This window comes from Caloenas nicobarica, chromosome 12 (assembly GCF_036013445.1).
Source record: "Caloenas nicobarica isolate bCalNic1 chromosome 12, bCalNic1.hap1, whole genome shotgun sequence".
Taxonomy (NCBI): domain Eukaryota; kingdom Metazoa; phylum Chordata; class Aves; order Columbiformes; family Columbidae; genus Caloenas; species Caloenas nicobarica.
The window spans coordinates 13705037-13719180 of NC_088256.1; the positions used below are offsets into that span (position 1 = coordinate 13705037).

The window sequence follows — 14144 nt, forward strand, 5'->3', positions numbered from 1 at the left end:
CTGAGCACAGCTGAGGGCTCAAGCCCCAAAATTCCTCCTCCCTCTCTGCTCCACAAGTTTGCCTTCTGGCTCTGGCTAGCCCTACAGAAGTGTATATTTGCCCTTAGACATGACTGCAGCTCTTCCATGAGTCCCTGCGAGCCTCACCATATCCCACAGAGATGGGACAGAAGGAAGGACATTGGCCAAGAAAAGCTACCAGGGGGACCACAGGTCAAATGGTCCACAAACAAATTGCTGAGGAAAAACCAAAGAGAGAAGGCACTGGTGATGGCGGCGTCCAGGTTCCACAGACGGTAGGAATGGAGAGCACTAAGCTAAAACAGCCTGCTACAGACAGAGATGAGTCTCCATGCCAGCAGGCTGCATTAGCCAGGTCAAAAGTTGAGAATGCAGCATGTTACTCATCCAGTGAAGGCACGGTGTCTGTCAGGAAGGAGCTATCAGAGGAGCCCTGGTGCTTATCAGCAAACCCATGCTGCAATAAGAAGTGTTGTGAGTGCACTCGGGCTGCAGCTCCTCCTCAACTGCAGAGGTACCAGCTGGAGCATTTCAGGAACTGCTGTGGCGGGGAAGCTGGGCTCATGAGTACTCAGAATTACCCTGCAATATAACTCCCTCTTTGCTTTGTACCTCTGTCCTGGTGGAACATGCCCCAGACACTACTAGTAAAGCTCTTAATCAACATACAAATCCTACGAAGCTTGTGCAAACCCTTGCTAGCATGTGAACACCAGCATATGAAACAGAGAGGGAAGAAGGGCTTTCTTTCCCAAACCAAACCGTTTAGCCATTCACAAAAGTTGAAAACGCAGACATGAGTTCTACTGAGAAAGAGAAAAAGACCATGTGTAGAGGTGCTGCTGGGCTGTACTGGGAGGAGGGCTGAGGAGGAAAGGCAGGCTCTGAATACACACTCCTTTTGCAAAGTAAGCTCTCTGTATTCATCCGAGAAGGTCTGCAGTACGGGGTTCATCTGGTATAAATAAAGTACAAAATTTTACAATGTCTTAATTATTATTTTAACAAAAATACTAAAAACTGAGTAAAAACTGAAACCAAAGTGGGAAGGGAGACTAATAGCCACAAGGGATCTCCATAAACGTTTGTAGAAATCAGATAATAAAAACACTTTATCTGTACAATAAAACCATCCTCCTGGCATCTCCCTGCAAGACGGGCAGCAGCAGCACAGGGGGCACAGGCCCAGGGACAGAGGTTGGGGGCAGCCCCAGTTTGTGGGCCAGGCTGAAGAGGCTGTACGCAGTCCACAGTGATGTCTCCCCTCCTGGATCAGGCTGAAGTGCCCCAAATCAGTAGCGTCCAAAGGGGTTGTTGTTCTGCTGTGTCTGTGTATCTGTTAGGGTCAAGACAGAGTTCGACAGTCACAAGGTCTGGTTCAAACAAGAGATCCCTCTCCCCACATGACCAGCCCAGTATGAGGAGTGTGTCGCTGCCTGTGAGAAGGAAAATATAACCTTTATGGCACTCCCTGCTCTGCTCATTTGTCTGAGCCTTTAGGCAGCAGCACAGTCAGGACTCCACATTCTTTGAGGAAGAGATAGATATGTGCCAGTCCCGATTCTGAAGCCTCTCCAGAGGAGATCTCTCCATCCCTCGTGGTGGAATTGTGCACCATAACAAAGCCCTGAAAGGTGGCAGCAAACTGGGAGGATGGGTTTATGGATGAATTATTTCTGATTTTTAAAGAAAATCAGCCCTGTAAGATTGCACAACACCTGTAGCCACACAAGCTGCTCAGACAGCTCGTGTCAAACACTCATCCTGAAGCACACACGGAAAGCAGAGTTAGTGAAGGTTTCAGAGACAACTACCCTGGCTCCCTGTCAGTATCTCAGTACAAATGAAGAACATGCCCAAAGGACTTCCAGATGGCACAAAAAGGGCAGGAAACATGGTAAAGTTATATTCAAGAACCTCATGAACTTCCAGACTGCTGGGACTGAAGTTTTGTGATGTACAGTGCTCACAGTATACTTGGGTACCATCCAATTAATAAAACTCTGCAGTTTTTCTCCTGAAGCCCCATCAGCATGCTTGACCTTAAGTCAGACTAAGTAAAAGGAGATCGGTGTAGCCTGGCCAGCCTGCTCTCCTTCTCAGCTCTGCTGGACCATACAACATCCAGAGACACCCTAGAGCCTCCTAATACAGCCTGTCCTGGGCCCAAAGTATTCTTGTCCCCCTCCTACAGGCTGTTCTTGATTTATGTCCTGCTTTCCACTCCATCTCAGGCGCTACAAATAAAAACTCCAGATGGCTCCTAGTGGAACCCAATGAGGAAGCACGGAAGCTACATGGTGACACATGGCTGCCTTGGACCCACGCACCTGTTCCATATAAAACAGCCCCATTTGCTGTACAGACAAGATACAAAAATATGGCTATTCTGCTATATTCAGATTCTTATATGAGGTCTTCCTATACTTGAACGTCCTGGCTGAATCCTTGCACAGACTCGTGGTTTGTGAATCAGGCTAGTGGCAAACTTAGCACATTAGAACTTCTGGTTTGGCGAGGTTTTTTTTTTTGGTTACAAGGACTAAGAATTTTCCATCAGGGAACAAGTATAAGCAAAGTTTCCAAGCCCCTACTCCACACGTTATTACATCTAGTACGGTCTCACACTGAACACACTGCAAAAAAAACCCACCACCCTGTGCAGTCCACTTCTGGGCATTTTTATGTCAGAAAAGCCAGTGAGCTGACAGTAAAACAGCAGGCCATTCAGAAGGGAACAGCACAGACACTGGGTTCTGTTTCCAGGTCCCCCAGCTAGTAGTTCCATGGAGATTATAGGAACATAGTGCCAGGCTGAACACCAGTTGTGCGATTTCCATCTGTGACGGCAGCCACAGAAGCCCACAGGACACTGCGAACACAGGTGTGCAGCAACACTTCCCAGAGTACCTTCCCTCCCTCCAAGAAGTCTTGTCCTGATCGCAACACAAACACAGCATCTCAGGGTCAGCCACCAAGTGAGTGTCCCAGGATTACAGCCTCCCTGTGTCCCTCTGAGGACATCTGCAGCAGAGGAAACACCTCTGAATGCTTTAAAGCTGCAGACTGGATCCTTTTTGGAAAGCTGCATGGCAGCCCCTAAAAACGCTCAGTTCCCTCGTCCCGCTGCAGGCAGCAGAAGGAAGGCCTGGAAGGTTGCTCGCAAGCTGGCAAACACTGCCTGCCCTGCTGCTGTGCTCCCTTGGGCCAGAAGCTCCAAATCCTTATGCCACCTCCCTGCCAGCATCATTTATGGCCTCAGTCTGGCTTGGCCTTGCTTCTCTACACCAGGGTACCTGCAATAGAATATTGGGGGAGGAGACTAGGGACAGGATCAAGAACACTAAGGCTTACTGGAAAGCTGCTGTTGAAGCTGTCGAACCAGAGCAGCTGTTTGCTGCTGCTGCTGTGTCTGCTGAAGACCCTGGCGCTGGAACTGCAAAGAGAGAAACGTTATTATAGCCACACCACCTGGCTGGCAAACTCAACATTTGCACAAGCCCTGGGAAGCACAGGGGAGGGAGGAGGAGGGGATACAGGTGGAACACCGTTCGGTTTGTGCTGGATTATCACGTCCCTCTGCCTCCGAGGGAACACTCACAATGGGCTGCTGGGGGGGAAGAGCCTGCATCCCCAGCCCCGGGGGCTGGCCCTGCGCCTGTGGCTGAGGCACTGTGGAAACCTGGGGCTGCTGCTGGGGCTGCGGCTGCGGTGGCTGTGGCTGCTGCTGCTGTTGTTGCTGTTGTTGCTGCTGCTGCTGCTGTTGCTGTTGTTGCTGCTGCTGCTGCTGCTGTGAAGAGAAAAGAGAAGGGACCATCTGTGAACTGTCTGCGCAATGCACACAGCAACAGGGCACAGGAAGGGCTGGAGGAGGAATGATGTTCCATGCAATGACATACTCTACTACATCACTTTCCTTACAGGTATCAAAATTACCCAAATTTCACCAGGACCCTTCCCTAGGCTGAGAAATGGCAAGAAATACAGTGACAGTAAGAAAATTTGTCTGCAAGATGAGGTATCAACTGATGGCAGGAGGAGAACTAGAAGTGTACTGGTCAGCTGGGGAATGACTGGGAGCAAACAAGATACAAGGATAGAAAACAACTAAGAGCTACCTCAAGAGGTTGTCTGGTTCATCTCTTGCCTCCTCATTAAGATCAGCAATACAAACTTCACTGAGTATTTGCCTGTCCTGTTCTCAAAATGTTCCCACAGGTAGCAACAGAGCTCCTAAAACCTCCCTACGTGATCCACTCCAGGTCAGAGTCACTCAACTACTGGAGTTTTCCCTAATCTCTACCCTGAATCTCATACACCATGATTTAAGGCCATTTCTTGTCCTACAGCCAAGGGACAAGAACAGATACAGGTTTTTTGGCTTTTTTTGAAGACAAAAAATTTGGAGACTTATCTCACCTCTTGTCTCTGCCTCTCTATCTCAACACCCAGCTATTTCAGCCTTTCCTTCTCAGTCACATTCCCCAGCTCTTTGATCTTTCTCGCTGCCATTCTCTGCCACTCATGCCAGCTGGTGTTGCACTTCAGTAAAAGGATGCGGATAAAACTGGGTGCAGTGCTCCAACCTAGATGTTGACAGAACTAGTCATGTTGAGAATATTCAGCATGTCGAATCTGGAGTCAGAATATACCCACAAATATCCTGGTTTTTTCATTTCTCCTAATTTTCAGACATTTCTCCCACATGCCAATGTAGTTTTGAACTCTCTAGATCAACAGAAGAATTTCTAGCAGAAATAGAAAACTACTAATGCTGCAATTAAAAAAAAAAACCACAATACGGTGATATCAGCTAGAGTTCCGATCGCTGGCTCAAAAGGGTAAGGTTCAAAGCTTGAACAGACTCAGAAAACAGACAAAAGTACAATCAGGAGAAGGGTCAGGATCTTATGAGAGGAGGTTAGATAAACCTGACCTTTGGAAGCTGCAAGTGCTCCCTAAGAATACGTTGGGTAAACACCAGAGAGAAAGAGCCAGTAAACAACAGGACACAGTGCACAATAATAACTGGCTACAAGACCAAGTCACAAACACACTGAGGCTGGGATCAAGGATGCAACCCAAAAGGAATGAGTTTCCAGAAGAGCCTCCGAACTTCCATCTCAAACCAGTTTGGCCACTTAGGTTCTTGAAATGGACAGTATGACCTGGGTATATAAGAAAGCAGAAGACTGACTAAAGGAGCCAGGATACTCCTCTCGATTTCATGTCCTATCTTCTTCAACAGCTGACTACCAAGCCACACAAGACAAACCAAAAGGCCACCCATCGTTTCCACAGGCCACTGCATCCCAACAGTCAACTGAAGCACCAGGAGTCTGTTGTGCATTTGGAACGCCTCTGATAATGCAGCAGGAGTGACAGTAATGGGAGATTTGGGGCACTCCACTTTTTTTTTTAAGCAACCAAGCAAGGTCAGCTAAAAGCTGAAGGTACATAGGAAGTTACTGAGCTAGGAGAAGTGCTAGCCATTTGTCTAAAGCATGTTCTTTTTCTAAGTATGAGTGATGGAGAATGCTAAAAGAAACCAAGTGAATAGTCAGAGGTTGCTACTCATCAAAAGGACTAAAAGCTGCTGACCATGCTACAGGCAGTCTCTTGTCCACTGCAAGGCAGCAATTCTCAAATATTGCTGACTGCAGCTCTCTGCAGGAACCACTGTCTCGCTCAGGGCCCTCAGAACACAAAGCCTCAGCACTCAGTGCCGCAAAGTCTTCCCATATTCTACAGGTTTGCTAGGCCTTGTCATAAGGTATGCAATTCACCAATTTATCCAAACTATTTCTGGTTTCTCTGTCAATTCAATACGTCTGTAACTCCAAGAAACATATTAATATCTGTATATCATCTAAATATTTAATATTCATAAGACCATAATGCAAATCCATGGAATACTTCACACCTACGAACTTCTTCAAACTTAGAGAGTTGGGTCTATCAGCTTACTTTGGATCAGTTTTTCACAATCCGCTATGAAACGTGGAGGACATGGACTGATTCACATCAGATTTCCTGCCATTGGAAACTGCAACTGACACTTATTTCTATCTTGTGAAAATGCAGATATGTCCCTAAAAATGACCTTGTAAGGAACAACTCTACCTGCTCTCATGTGGGCAGGGGGATTTTCATTTTGTTTCTAGTTCCTGCAGCACTTTTAAGACAGCCAACTTTCTGCACAATCTTCTGGGCTCAGCTTGAGCAGGAAGAGGTGGGCTGCAGGCCACGAGAGGACTAAACAGACCTTTACTGATCCCAGCTTCCCTTTAGCTCCTGCTGGGTGACTGGCAAAAGGCAGCACAGCAGCAGGTGCCTCCATCAGGAGTGGCCAGCTCTAAGGAAAGGAGAGCTGCCCAGCAAATTATTGCAGACAGCCCCCAAGAGAGTTGACAACCTTCCTGGCACAGAGGGGCAGGGCAAAGCGGTGCTGATACAGAGGTAAGCAGTACCGGGCAAACCTCCTCCAGCTTCAGCAGTTGTCTTGTCAGCAACCACTCACCCTCAGCATCTGCTGCTGCTGTTGCTGCTGCTGCCTCAGGTACTGCTGCTGCTGCTGGTCAGGCAGTATCTGGCTGGGTCGAATTCCTGAGGGGACTCCTTGAGGACCCAAATGGTTCATCCCACTCATCATGGGGGCTTGCTGTATTGACTGGTGTGGAAACCTGCAAAAGAAAAGGACAAGCTCATGGAGTAAAAGACTCACGGGCAGTCAGCTTCTTTAATCCAAGCACATTCAAGGCCAGGCTGGACGGGGCTCTGAGAAACCTGATCTGGTTGAATATGTCCCTGCTCATCGCAGGGTGGTTGGACTAGATGAGCTTTGAAGGTCCCTTCCAAGCCAAACTATTCTATGATTCTACGAAACACAACTCCTGCCATCAACAAGACAGCCTGACCAGCCCCTTGCAATCCATGCTGCTGCTCTGCAGAAAGCTGAACGACACCAGTGCCTCTCAAGGGTTTCACCCAACCTGTTTTTTCTAGAAGCCCTAAGTAACAGTCCTCAGCCCACTGTTCTGTATGGTTTCCCGGCTGGATTTATGCCTGCTCAGGAGCAGTGGAAATCCCAGATCTAGCCCTTAGATGGTGATCTGGTGGTTAGATTTAAAACCGAAACCATGACTCTCCCAGACAATTTTTCTCATACTTCCCAATTCCTTCTTTCTCTGGCTGGTAACACTGTCTCCTGCCCACAATTAGCATCTCCAAATTTCATCCTGTCTCTTCCTTCCCAGGACTGAAAGCTGGATGAAGACGTTCCCTTGAGGGTGTGAAGGACTCAGATGCTGTATAACACAGCACAGAGAACAGGCTTTTCACAGATTGCTACTAGGGTTGTCTGAGCAGAGCAGGGAAGCCCCTGATGAAATACAGTTTATTAACACCCATAGGGTGGGAGGTACCTCTGTGTGTTGCCCAAGGTGTGCCCGTAGCCGGGGGCCTGCTGGTGTACGTAGCCGCTTGGTCTCTGCTGCATCTGTCTAACAGGATCCACCAGGGCAGGATTAGAGCTGGGGTGGGAATTCTGGTAGGGTTGGCCAGAATAGGTAGGAGGTACCATCGTGCCTGACTGGGAGGGATGCTGCTGAAGGCCTATGTGGGAGACGTAAGGGGTATAACCCTGAAATGAAAGAAAAAAAAACCTTTCTCAGTCACGAGGTAAGGTACAAAAGAGAATCTGGAACACGGGACATCAGCCTCCTGCAAATACTGTCATAAGGCTGCTCATCTTTGGGATTCCGGTTCACGCCGCCCAGTAAATGAGTGAGAAGAGCCAAGATATTTCAGGATTTAGCAGCAGAAATGAAGATGCTGCCCTGTGCTGGAGCCAGATTCCAGTATTACCTGCAGTCACTGCGACTTACCTGGGAGGGCTGCAGTGTTCCATAGGATGGGGTGGGAGCCATCTGGCGCACAGGCTGCTGTCCCATTATGCCTTGGCCCTGCTGGAAAGCAACAGAGAAATACTTTTTTCAACATCTCCAAAAGGCAGGACGCTTCTTCTCTCTTCTCAGCAGTTCCCACCAAACCAGACAAGTAGCTTCACTGCTAAACCTACAAGGCAGCTGCATGGCACACAGATGATAACAACTTCTGCCTTGGGACAAATAGGCCATTAACATCCCCAACACCCACAGCCAGGATATGCCTCTCTCACTGCTCAACATCCACAGACGCCCCAGTGCACCTCAGTGACAGCCCCCACCAACTGCTGGTGACATGGGCCCACAAAGCAGTTGGCGCAAACAGTGCTGCACCAGAAGAACAGACACAAGAGACAGTGTCTTTCCAGGACAGAAACACAGACAGGGTTGGAGAGTTCTGGCTAGAAGGGATGGCCCCAGCAAACAGCTTGGGCTTATGTAGTGTGGGTCCAACAAGAGCAAGAGCACAGCTCTGACTTACCAGTTTTGCTTGAAGCTGCTGCCTCAGTATCTGTCCCTGGGAGACGGGAGGCTGCTGTCTGTACACTGCTGGCTTGTAGGACGGGTCGATGCCCATCATGCTCCCCATTCCAGGAGGCAGCACACCGCTGTAGGGAGGACGACTCTGAACGAGTTTCCCCAGTGGCATGCGTACAGGTCTGTAGGATGTATCCAGGCGAGGGCCACCTGCAAGAGGAAGAGAAACAGACTGACTAGTCACATGCTACTGCTGAGCCTTGTAGCTCCAAATGACTGTTGATCACTGTATCTAGACACATGACAGGCAAAAGGAGAAAGTGTAGGCACCTGAATAGGACCATCTCACAGAAGGGATCCTTACAAGAGGTTCCCAAAGAGGCGCAATATTCTCACTTCTCTTTGTGCACCTACCTGCTGGAAGAGGCTGGTTCTGGGCATAGAGACCCACTGGCGACTGCCCATATGCCAGCCTTGACATAGTGCTTCCCGGCTGGTGATGCAAGAGATCTGTAGGCATACCAACTCCATATGAAACCCCTCGGCTAGGGCCCAACACAAAATCCTGCAAAGACAATGGGTAAGAAAGACCAGTGTGCACTGAGAATTTATGAATGTACGAAGACTATGAAAGAGTTGCACAGTCCACAGGAGGAAGCCTGGGATGCTGAGCTGGGCAGCCTCCCTCCCTCCCATCAGGTATTAATAAAATGTCTGCCCTGCCCCAGGCTAGAGAACGCAGAATAGAGCTCCAGCACTCCCAGCTGAGAGGAAACACTTCCCTTCTTCACCATTACACCAGTCCCAGGCTCCTCAGGAAGACTCAAGGGAGTGTTTTGTGACCAGGAGGGGCAGACATAGGAAGTCCATAGCTGTTGGGCAGCAAATTACCTCAGTTTTGTTGGAAGATTGGTTGCGTTTCTTGGTTTTGCTCTGTTTCTTCTTGCGTTCTTCAGTAGCGGTGGCAGGATTGGAGCTTGTTTTATCAGCCTTGGCTGGTTCTGCAGCTTTCTTCTCTGTCTCTAAAGCCACAGGTGTAGGAGGCTCTTCCTCTTCAGGGGGCAGTGGCAACGGCTCCAGGTAGTAACTGCGGGGCTTGGGTTTCAAGTGTGTGTGGTACAGAAGAAGCCTCTGCTGCTCCTCAAATCTAGACACCTTGCGATCCACCCGGACTGTCCCAAACCATCCCCAGGAGAGGGGGGCTGAGTGCTTTAAGCCCTCAAACAGATCCCAAGGGGAAATCTTCTGCTTTGTAGAAACTTGCAAACCCTTTAAAGCAAAAGAGAGAACAACATCCAAGTCTCTGTTGTTTCCCCTGTGAGGGTACAGGCAACTTTGTGCTTTCTTCAGGCTCTACCCCACATGTCCCAGTAGACAGTCTGAGCTCTTACTAGTGGTCCCTGCTCTTCCATGTGAGAAAGCTGTCATTTCTAAAGGTCTTCATCAACAACAACTGCCAGTCTCCTTCATCCCATCTCTGCCAGTCTTCTGCACACTGGCACTGCCCGGTAACTCACGAGACAGGGATTATGAGTTTCTCTTTATCCTTTATACAGCCATAAGTACAAACCCAAAGTTTATAACTTCTCAGGCCATAGCAGCATATATCACCAAGCATTAACACCCAGCTTTGTCCTTTTTAGACATGGTTATGTGCCAGCTTGTCTGTGTGCAGCCAGTCTCTTCAAGCTCAGCAGGCAACAAGGCACTGCATACAGATGCCTCCCAAGCTCTGTAGACGCAAGGCATCAGAGGACAAGGTGACACCGACACTCTGGAGCTATGATACAGATGAAAAAGCTTCACTTACCTCCTTCTTGAAGATGGAGTCAAATCCAGCTATTTTATTGCCTTTGGTGTCAATGAGGGATCCCTGAGGTTCACAGGTGATGACATCTCGGGTCTGCTTGGGAAGCGGCAGTAGCTGTCGCACCTTCTCTAGGCTGTCAGATTGCCGGTCCCCCAGCTCTTTCTGCACAAGTGGAATAGAGAAGACTTGAAGATTCCCTCAGGAAAAATAATCCAACGGCCATCTGTGCCTCTTCTGGTGTCAACCTCCATCTCTGCATTACCTGTCACCTTTGCACCCTTCAGCCCTACAGAACCATTGGGGCCACCCTCACTGCTTCATCTAAACAACAGCACTAGGACAAGTACCATTCATGAGACACAGGTTAATCTGCATAGCTGGACAACCACAACGCAGCACACACTCCTCCCCACACAGGGCCTGGTGTCCCTCACCCTGAGTTTCTTGACAAGATTCATGTATGCCCGCTTGTTCTCCTCCATGCTGCCCTGAGAAATGCTGGACATATCAGCAGCCAGGGTGCCGTTGATGAGAACACTCAGCATGTCCAACACGGTGGTGAAGAGCTCACTGTTGGTCAGAGCAGAAAGGTCAAAGTCACCTGAGAAGCAGATACAAAGCCTCTGCCACCATAGTAACAGCAAACACTATTAGATGGCTGAGCGTACTGCCTACAGTCACAAGTGCCAAGAGCTCTTCAGACTAACCTCCCACACTAATCCTCCTTTTGCTTATACACCACATGGTGTTCACATTTGAGTCAAGTGGAGTATCACAGATTAAGATTGGCCTCCTGTCTATCCATTCAGCTTCTCCAAGAAGCAGGTCCAGACTCAGCCCTCCCCTGCTTATCTCTCTGCACTTGGAAAGCCAGGTTTGCTCTGGATACTGGGACCTACGTTGTAGCCTGCTATTCCTCCACAGTCTCTTTTGGCTGTCTCAGTATTTCTGACAGATCGTCCAGAGAGACAGCTAGCTCACATGAGGAAAGGGGCCATGCTAATGACTGCCTCCCTTGGGAAGTGTATGGATCAGAAGTCAGCCAGAACGTTACTTGTTTGACTGCATGTCCACGGTGCCACTGCTGATGATGTCCAGGAGAAGCACAGCCCATTCAGTCGTCTGCTGTGTACTGCGTTGAACTGTGTCAAACATTCCCCCCACCTGGCAGAGAAAAGTAGTTTAGTCACATGGACACCGTGAAGAAACACTAAAAGTGAGAAAGAAGCCTAAACCAGAGCAACTCCTATGCTAGAGCAACTCCTGCTGAGAGCTGAAAGAGACTGCAGTCAGCAGGACAAACCTCAAGTGCAAGTAGTAGTGGTGTGGATTGCAAAAGCACTGAAATGGGAAGGCACGTCTCCAAAACAGAGACCAAGGCTGTGGATTTCATCTTGGCGAAATAGAGCAAAGGAGTTTTTCCATGCACCCTATCCCACTCACAGCTCAAGACCTAGAAGGAGCTCAAGTGCCTCTCCTACCTCCTTGCCTCAGGACATATATAGCCCTTCCAGTGTGTGTGTGTTCCAAAAAAAAGGAAAAAAGGCAGGTAACTCTGCACTCCGTATTGTTAAGCTTTTTTCTGCAACTGCTCACCAAATTCAGTCGTAGTTTCAGGGCTTCATGCATCAGCTGCTTGGCTTTGCAGTCATCTTGGTACTGATCTTCCCGCCAATTTGTAACAATCTAAGAAATTTAGAAGATACAACAGACCTCACAACCTGTATGCGGAAGTTTATGGAGAGCAGCTTGTACTGCCCACTGTCTAGTGACTCCGTGATGGTCAACTCATGCACCCTATACCAACCAGGGTAAGATCTTTGCCCTATTGAGCATAGAATCAGACAGACGTCATCGAGGACGTGCCCAATAGCCTGCCTGCTGGAGAAGCGAGCCCTTGAGCAAAGCGAAGGGAGAAGCAAGACACCTACCTGCTGGACCTGACTGTACAGAGAGGTGAGGAGGCCTTCCCGCTGCTCATCCTGTCCTTTCAAGCATGTTAACACCAGTGACAGAAATGGCTGCTGGCTCAGCAGAGACATGCTGCAGAGAGAACAGAGATGGAGCAACACTGCTGGGCTGGAGCATCAGCACGGCCACCATCACCTGCCCTTTCCCCAGGACTCACCTCTTCTGCTTCTGGCGATCCCGCTCTTTGCGGGATGATGACCCCAGATGTTGTCCTTTCTCCAGTTCTTCTCCAGCAGCTTTCAGCACATGGCCCTGCACTGATGTTGGAAGCTTGGCAATCAGAGGGGCCACCAGCCACACTCCTGATCTCTCCAGGGAGCTGTGACAACACAGGAGAGAAGAGCAGTTTGCAAACCAACCTGTGGTTCAGATTTGTCTACAGGGCAGCTGCATGCAGGCACTACACCTACCTGAGGATGGGTTTGGATTTGTTGCTGGCAGGTGTAGCACTTGCTGAGCTACTGATGTTGTTGACTCCGTTGCCAGCAGAGCTAGCAGAGCAGGTCTCTGCTGACTGCTGGAATACCTCAATGGTGGCTTTGGCTATATTTTCTAACAAGGAGTTCATCTCCTGCAGAAAAGGAAGAAAAGATAAGTCCTTCTCTGAGAGCACCCACTGACAGGCCTGCACATTTCAACACAACTCGGTACAAACCCAGTTTGCCAACTTCCCCACGGCTACTGCTCTTCAGGTCTGACTCATTGCATCCTTCTCATGCTTGGCTTTCACAGACCCAACTCCCTCTTTGTTTTCTTTCTCCCTGTTCCCACTTCTGCCAGGTCACCTTCCCACCACCGCACAAGGAACCACTTCCACACTGGCACCACATGTCCCCATACGGTCCCTCTGAGCAGAAACTCACGTTATTTGCCGTTTGCTTAATCATGAGCTGCAGCTCCAGTGAGGACTGCCTCATGGTCCACTGGTCCAGATTCTGCAACACACGCATGCATATTTCACATGAGTCCTTATCTCAATTCAAACAATGTCAACCCACACCCTCAGCTCCCATCATAACAGGGGCCTCAGAGGGCTGCATTCTAGACAACCCCACCTTAATGCTACATTAGGCAATTACTAGGACACTCAGAGTCTGACAGGAGCCTGCACCTGTAAGATGCGTTTAATCCTCTGCCGCTGAGGATTTTCTCCTTCTTCGTTGTCCAGAAGCCTATGTGGATAACAAATCAGCTGCATCAGCCTCTGGGCCTGTGTGCTGCTCAGGACAGGGTCCTGCAAGTCATTGCTGTCTTCACAGAGGGACTTCAGACACCGCTCACCTACCCACTCCTGCAAGACCAAGGCAGAGTCAGCACAGCCAAACTGATGTCTGATTCCAAACGAGCGCCCCTACTTTCAATCTCAGAGAGATGCAGGGAACACATCAAACTCATAAAAACCTTATTAGTACACAGTTATGCCTGATAATCATTTCTCTTCATGAACTGTACTATCCTGACTCAGCAGGCATCAGGCAATCACAACAGAGGAAACATCAACTTTGACAAGTCAGCAGTGACGAAACACAGTAGCTGCTGTTTCTTGTAATAAAATATTGGTACAATTTAACAGTTCACAGTCACTGCCATGCCCAGGCTCCATCGACTCTGCAGTTTGGGCTCAAAAGATCAGAAGGGATTGCTTAAAATTATTTGGTCTATTTCCCGCACAACAAAGCCTTGGAGCTGTCCTAAATTAAATAATTCAGGGCTGCAGCTAAGGCTAAACTAGATCGTGTCTTAAGGAAAAGCACACCCCTTAATTCTCAAATAGTGATGGAAAAGACACTGCCATCCTTAGTAAAAAACAATGACTTCTCAGAGCCTTGAAGGGGAAACAATTGACTGGACCCAAGTCACAAATCATGAGAAGAAGGCAGACAGAAAACTGTTATTGTCAGGCTCTCAATTTCAGTTGG

At 48.8% G+C, this 14144-nt stretch overlaps 1 protein-coding gene across 2 annotated transcripts in view; it reads right to left on the minus strand.

Moving 5' to 3' along the window:
- Window positions 1–971: 971 nt before the first annotated feature.
- MED12 (mediator complex subunit 12) overlaps window positions 972–14144 on the minus strand; it is a 36237-nt gene continuing 23064 nt past the window's right edge. Inside the window, exons 27-44 of one of the 2 annotated variants that reach the window (XM_065643226.1) lie at window positions 13337–13516; window positions 13089–13160; window positions 12636–12796; window positions 12383–12544; window positions 12186–12297; window positions 11851–11940; window positions 11309–11418; window positions 10689–10824; window positions 10255–10416; window positions 9336–9713; window positions 8859–9009; window positions 8449–8654; window positions 7908–7988; window positions 7446–7663; window positions 6542–6704; window positions 3623–3808; window positions 3376–3457; window positions 972–1357 (exon numbers count right to left, since the gene is read on the minus strand). In XM_065643226.1, coding sequence (XP_065499298.1) covers window positions 1314–1357; window positions 3376–3457; window positions 3623–3808; window positions 6542–6704; window positions 7446–7663; window positions 7908–7988; window positions 8449–8654; window positions 8859–9009; window positions 9336–9713; window positions 10255–10416; window positions 10689–10824; window positions 11309–11418; window positions 11851–11940; window positions 12186–12297; window positions 12383–12544; window positions 12636–12796; window positions 13089–13160; window positions 13337–13516 — 2694 coding nt within the window. In that variant the 3' untranslated portion in view covers window positions 972–1313. Of the gene's footprint in view, window positions 1358–3375; window positions 3458–3622; window positions 3812–6541; window positions 6705–7445; window positions 7664–7907; window positions 7989–8448; window positions 8655–8858; window positions 9010–9335; window positions 9714–10254; window positions 10417–10688; window positions 10825–11308; window positions 11419–11850; window positions 11941–12185; window positions 12298–12382; window positions 12545–12635; window positions 12797–13088; window positions 13161–13336; window positions 13517–14144 lie in introns of both variants that reach the window. The other variant, XM_065643225.1, reaches the window with a different exon arrangement.